This window comes from Echiichthys vipera, assembly GCF_963691815.1.
Source record: "Echiichthys vipera genome assembly, chromosome: 14".
NCBI classification, from domain to species: Eukaryota; Metazoa; Chordata; class Actinopteri; order Perciformes; family Trachinidae; genus Echiichthys; species Echiichthys vipera.
The window spans coordinates 20,194,741-20,201,560 of NC_139839.1; the positions used below are offsets into that span (position 1 = coordinate 20,194,741).

General features: G+C 37.5%; 1 protein-coding gene across 2 annotated transcripts in view; it reads left to right on the top strand.

Moving 5' to 3' along the window:
• The window catches only part of npm1a (nucleophosmin 1a), a 7,392-nt gene extending 925 nt beyond the window's left edge, over positions 1 to 6,467 (top strand). The window contains exons 2-11 of one of the 2 annotated variants that reach the window (XM_083927666.1): positions 535 to 614; positions 1,390 to 1,509; positions 1,631 to 1,724; positions 1,931 to 2,046; positions 2,134 to 2,201; positions 3,197 to 3,248; positions 3,335 to 3,412; positions 3,655 to 3,765; positions 3,902 to 3,976; positions 5,111 to 6,467. In XM_083927666.1, the coding sequence (XP_083783792.1) occupies positions 535 to 614; positions 1,390 to 1,509; positions 1,631 to 1,724; positions 1,931 to 2,046; positions 2,134 to 2,201; positions 3,197 to 3,248; positions 3,335 to 3,412; positions 3,655 to 3,765; positions 3,902 to 3,976; positions 5,111 to 5,161 (845 nt within the window). In that variant the 3' untranslated portion in view covers positions 5,162 to 6,467. The remainder of the gene's footprint in view (positions 1 to 534; positions 615 to 1,389; positions 1,510 to 1,630; positions 1,725 to 1,930; positions 2,047 to 2,133; positions 2,202 to 3,196; positions 3,249 to 3,334; positions 3,413 to 3,654; positions 3,766 to 3,901; positions 3,977 to 5,110) is intronic. The other variant, XM_083927667.1, reaches the window with a different exon arrangement.
• The last annotated feature ends 353 nt before the right edge of the window (positions 6,468 to 6,820 follow it).

Here is a 6,820-nt window from a genome sequence, read left to right on the forward strand (position 1 = left end):
ACGTGGTATCTGAACATTACTTTGTCCCAGTAATATAAATAATGAATGACTTTAAAAAGTGTGTTCCACACAGGAGATATTACATTTGCTAAATACGTCACTATATATGCTAAAATGTCTATTATGAAATGGTGTATTCTTAACAACCTAAGAAGAAACAACGTTATAGTAAAATAGTATGTTTCTGCCATTGTGCTAATAGTCAACCCTTGTTTGTTATTAAGCCTAGGGCACCAATTAATTGTGATAATATGAACCACATTCAGTCATTTAAGATGTTTTACGTAGCTGTTCCTCCTATGAAGGGACCCCCTTCCAGGGACATGTGGGCTATTCATATCAGATTATAAGTAGTCTGTATGGCTCCCTCTTGTGTGCATTTGAGATTGAGCACTTTACACCCTAAATGATTGCCTGTATGAGGTAGTGTTCACTGCAAGTGTCTTAAGCAAAATTAATGTGTTCAACGCTCAAACTGCCGTTGTTGTGGCACTTTGTGTAAATTATTGGATTATTATGTATTGCTTTCACCAGGGTGTGTGCTGGAAGCTGGAAAGGAGGTGGTGTTCAATCCTGAGGATGATGACTTTGAGCATCAACTAGATCTGAGGATGGTAAGTACCCCGAGATTGGATCAATAATTATAACTCGTCAGATGTTCTATATTCCTCATATTTGCTTTTGATGAAACTACTTTTGATTTTCACCACTGTAGATCACTGTATGTGTATGTGTATATATATATATATATATATATATATATATATATATATATATATATATATATATATATATATATATATATATATATATAGACCAAACATAAAAAACAGTTTGTGCAACAGTCAAAAATTGCCTCATTGCACCCACTATGCAAGGCTGACAGTTTATTGAATAAACCTAATTACTTGCTTGAAGTAATGGGGGGAAAAAGTCAGTGTCAAGTGGCTTACTCAATAAACAGTGTTCCCTTCTAGCAACCTCTGAGAAATGGGCCTCCACTCAACATTTGGAGAATAAGTTCCCTTGTGCCAGGATGTGGCCCAAGAAGCCAAATATGAATCAAGCAAATATAATTCTAAGTGGTGAAACCAAATGCAACTTTGTAGTTTAAATGTAATGATGGCTGCATTTGTAATTTAGTTAATTCAAATTAGCATCCTGTTTCAAAAGGTACCACCACAAACTTTTGGCTGTATTACTTTTGATAGTAGTTTACGCTTGAATTTCTAAAATCATAAACTATCACAGAATCGTGTGGTTGCTCAGTTTTGCATCACACCACAAACAAAGTCCACCAACAGGCAAACGCACTAGAGATACAGAACATCAAGCATGTCAGGTGTGAGACACAGAATCACAGTCAACTAACTGCCATGCCCTCTTTAGGCGTGTGTGGACCCCAGCACAAAAGATGAACTTCACATGGTGGAGGTGGAAGGACAAGACACAGAGGGTCAGAAAATCAAGGCTGCGCTGGTTTCACTAAAGCCCTCTACCCTGCCAAGTGTAAGTGAACTTTTTATGTAAAGATACCTTCAGCTACCAAGCAAGTTTTAAATTGTATTGTTGAATAATACTACTCATCGCCAATATAAGCTCAGAAAGTTATTCAAATTATCTGTTGCAGGTGTGTCTCGGCGGTTTCACAATCACACCCCCAGCAATTTTCCGTCTGAAGGCGGGTGCTGGTCCAATCCACATCAGTGGACAACATCTTGTCAGTGAGTATTTGTCACAAGAGCATACGAATGATTTAACTGGTCAGAAAAAGCTGTCCGGTGTATATTTTCAGTGTCATTTTTATTGTGGAGGTTTCTATATTAGTGACTAGTTTGAATAAGCAACTCTGTTTTTTAGCACAGCGTGTCCATTTGGTTTTGTTTGTAGAGTTTAAACATAGTCTAACATTTGTAAATTCCCCATAAAGTGATGGAGGCCGATCAGTCTTTTGATGAAGATGATGATGACGACGACGAAGAAGAGGAGGAAGATGTCAAAACATCAAAGAAAAGACCCGCGTCCTCCCCTGCAGCCAAGTCTCAGGTGTGTTTTACATCAGTCACCACTTTTGTCTCAGAAGTGTCAAAATTTCAATGACCATAGCTTACTTTTTTAAACCTTTTTTTACAGAAAAAAATTAAAATGGAGATTGAGGATGATGATGATGACGACGAGGATGATGATGATGATGATGATGAGTGAGTGTTTTGGTCCAAACACTTTTACTGACTATTCTGTTTTCAATTTGCACACAATGCAAAAGAGTGGGGCCCAAAAGTTTAACACTAAAATCAAATACCGTTCTGTTTATTCTCTATCAACTAATGCACATTATCCATGTACAGATATCTGAAATAGTCCCTAATATAATGAAATTCCTCAAACGATAAGATTCGTGCTTTTTGTACTTTCTTTTTATGTCTGTGACAGCTGACACTCTGGCATCAATTTGACAATTTCTTTGCAAAGTTTAGAATCCAAATATGTCTTTTAAAAGCTCCCAGAGAACGTATTGTTTGTACCACGTTTCCAAATATATTCTATAATGTCTAGGGCTAGCTAACTGTAAAGGGTAAGCAAGGTTAAAGGCATAGCTTCAATGCATGTTTAGGTAACTGTCCTGCTGGGAAATGAAGCCAATTCTGATCATCTTGGCAGGCATCTGTGCAAAAAAAGGGTTTTCTCCATCATTGATGGAATGGTATTTATAAATAATCAACTGGACGTATAGTCGTTGCATATAAGATTTGTTCCATGTTAAGCATTTCACATGCCATTTAAAGTTACTTGGAAACAGCCTCTTTTCGGTTTGGCACTTTGACAGCAGTATACAATCCTTGGCTTGTGTTTATCTCAGAGTTGTACTGCTCCCTGAGAAACTGAGGTATATTCTGGCACTGGGACAGTTTCAGCACTAAGTGCAACAGTTACAATCTCAACTGCTTCTTTATTACAGACAGCAGGGAAATATTTCAGTTTTTAATGTATACCTTTTATCAAATCTCAAGCAATGGCATTAGTAATAAAACAGAGGGCCTTATTAATTTAGTCTACAATTAGATTTTTGACCAGATGACATTGAAAAGCATCTTGGCATAATGTGTGCTGGACCAACAATGGGAGGTTCCTACAAGAGCAATAATGATTTGCATTTGTGATAAATGATTTATTGTGATGTAATCTTACCTTTTAGGGATGATGAAGAGGATGATGAGGAGAGTGAGGAAGAAGAGTCACCTGTTAAGGCAAGCACCTATTTTAAACTGTTTTGTCAGTTCCAGGTGAACGGACTTGCAGTCCTTTCTCACAAACCGTTGCTTATTTGTTACAGGCCAAGGCAACACCATCCAAAAAGCCCCCTGCTCAGAACGGCAAGAGTCCTAAACCCAACACTCCAGCCAAAAAGCAGGTAACGAGTAGTTTTCATAATCTGGGCAATTTTGTAATTTGAATTCATTGTTTCATGAATTTTTTTTAATTCTACTGAAAGCGTGTTTGCACTTTTATTTTAAACCATTTTTGGATGTAGTCAGTTTGTTTTAGAAAAAATGTAAATGCCTATGAAGCATTCTCTGGTGCAATTTTAATTTCTCTGAATGGTAAGAGGTACAAAATGTCTCTTTCCTGATATCTAATTTATATTCACTATAGGAAAATACTCCGAAAGGTAAGGGCGCCAAGTCACCTAAACCGCCATCAACTCCCAAAGTAACTCTAACGGTTCCTGAGATAAAGACCAAGATGTTGGAGGCACTGAAAAAGGTCGGTGTCCTTTTTTAAAATTTTTTACCAGTTTCTTGGTTTGACACTAGCCTTTTCCTTGTTACTCGAAAGGGTAATATGTGGCATGTCTGTAGACAATTAAATGTTCTCATTTGCTGTTGTTTCCATCTTACAGGGAATTGCATTACCTAAAATCCAGCCCAAGTTTGAGAACTTTGCGAAGCATGGTCATAACATCTCAGACACAAAGGTACAGTACAAGTTAACAATGCCTGCCAGTATTCATTATATACCCTTTTGTTGTGTGTATCTTGGAATACTGATCAGGAAACTTTATTTTGTACATTGATTTTTGAGTTAAATGGTCATAAACCAGGGATGTCAAAGTCAAATACATCAGAGGGCCAAAAAAACAATTTTGCTACAAGCCGAGGGCCGGACTGGTTCGATGTTTATTAATACATATTAAAATGATGCATATAACCTATTGAACCAAGACCTAACACAGTGTACCGTATTTTATTTCATAATTAAATTAATAATCCAATATTTTTGTATGGCTCTGTCAATAATTGGGCTGAAAGTTGACATCTGCCCTGAATGCTAATGAATAATGAACCCACTTGCGGCACTGTAGTGAGTTCGTGGGCTACCGTTGCATTATGGGTAATGTAGTTTTAGTGTGCGTGAAAAACGCCAGCAGGGGGCTGTGGCGTGCGGGCCGGCCCAATACTAATCAAATATCATCCCGGGGGCCAAGATCATTCAATTGCGGGCCGGATCTGGCCCGCGGGCCTTGACTTTGACACCCATGTCATAAACCGTTGAATACTTTTGGGAAAGACATGTTAAAGTAAACAAATTTGGATGAGCCGATGCCTCTTATTTCTGAGCTGATGTCTGTCTGAATATTTATTGTATATATTCTGTACTATTGCACCATGGGTCAGAGAGAAACGTATTTTCGATTCCTCTGTATGTCTAGCACATATTGCAGAATTGACAATAAAGCTGACTTTGACTTTAATTTGAAATTCATTTTGACATTTTCAAACTACTTTAACAATTGCATTGAAACTAGTATTGCGACTAACTTGTCATTAACACATAGACTTTTCCTTAACAGCTCCAATGTCATAAATTGCACTAATTTACTTGCGCTAAGCTGATAGACCATCCCATCTCACAATTTTGACTGAAAAGCCATTTTGTGTCTTTATGCAATAGTTCTCAGTATTGGGATGACAGGGAAAGAGCATCCTTCAAAGTAAAAGCTGGATGTTGTAAATTTTTGGTGCTGCTCCCTTACTGATTAGACTTTTTAAATGTCTGCCACATGCTCTGGCCACTGTATTAACACTCATTTGTTGTTTGTTTCCTTTAGGTCATTGCGGAGCTGTGGAAGTGGAGACAGACGTTGAAGGATACTAAATAACAGTCTCAGTCCTTTTATTATCTCTTTTTATGACTTGTTTATACCCCTTGCATCTCTCAAACCCTCTGAGCCAAATTCAGTGCCTCACACTTATAATTGATTCTAACTCTAGTTCAGCCCCACCTGCCCTACTGTATAAGGACACTCGACAGATAGTGATGTGGCTGCTGTCAGTGTGGTGTTGCATTGTCTTTCCTCCTCCATTACCCTCTCGTTGCAGCAGAGAAATGCTTTGGTTTGTTAAATAAACCCTGGGAGAATCAGCTTACAAATTTGCGTTTCTGTTAATGTGTAAATAAAATCCTCGCTCAATTGATTGGTACCTGAGTACGGAGGACATCTTCATGTGGTTTTTTTAAAAATATATACAGTGAAGGTTAATTTGGCCTCATGCAAGAACAAAATGCATTAGATCATTACACAGACTTAAAACCACACACAGACTAACAACCAAGCAGCTCAAGAACCTAACCAGCAGCAAATAAACATCAGCTAATGTTGGCTGTGGTGACATCATTTGTCATCATTTTTGACAACTGACAGCAGGGATGTTCACAATGTTGATTTTTCTAGAATTTTCTGCCATGAACATAAAAATACCTTTGCACTTTTTGAGATGTTTTGAATGTTTGTGCTTTTGAGATTCCAACAGTCAAGTCCCCATGACAACAAACTGTCCTTGACATAAGAATTCAGCTGTTATATTTCATGTATTTTACCGTCCCTAAGTAATTGAGCATTTGGTTCAGTATTAAGCAGCACGCTGCATTAACCTTTGAGGACAGTCACAAATTTCAGCACTGTGTGGTCTAAGTGGAGATTGGTCCATTTTGGTTCTTTGTATTGCCACTACTAACCACTTAGCCAAAGGTTTCATGCTACCTAAGTGACTGAGTGCATGAAGGAATTTGCAAATAAGTCATTTGTTAAATTGGGTTGTTTAAAAAGATTTAAACAAGCATTTGCAGCTGTTCTGTCCTACGAAAGTTCCACCTGTAGAACGCCACACATTCTGTGTTCGTGTGACCAGCTCTACTCATATTAAACATGTAAATGTTGATGCATGAGGCCTGTTATGGCAGAAGATCATTCCATGTTCTTAGAATAAAGTTCAAGTTTGACCTAAAATAATGCTGTGGGTTTGGATGTACTATACCAAGATTGATTTATTAGAAGTAAAGATACTGTAAATGGAGCTATTCCATTTCTTTGCAATGCTAATCTGATAATTTTACCCATTTTGAAGATAAATGCAGCTATTTGATTTTTTTTATGTGCAACAATATAAATGCAATTAAAAGTTCACGCTCAGAAAAGTTGTTTTGTGGTTATTTGCACATCCAGTGTAAAAGGGTATCAAAGGGTACCGATGAATCCAGTCCAAGGTCCTGTGGGGGGGTCTATTGTTGACCCTTAAATGGGATCATTGTTGTACTTGATCCTATTTAAGGGTCAACAATAGACCTTACTTACTGACTTACTGTATATTGTCCTCAATACAAATTATACATATTTACATGATAAATACATTTATTGTTATTAAAACACATTTCAATTTCTCATTTGATATCTCACCCCCCACCGTTATTGTGAAAATGGTGCATTGTTGCATTATTGTTAAGCTAAGTTTGTGGCAAGGGAAAGGGTGTCATTGCCATT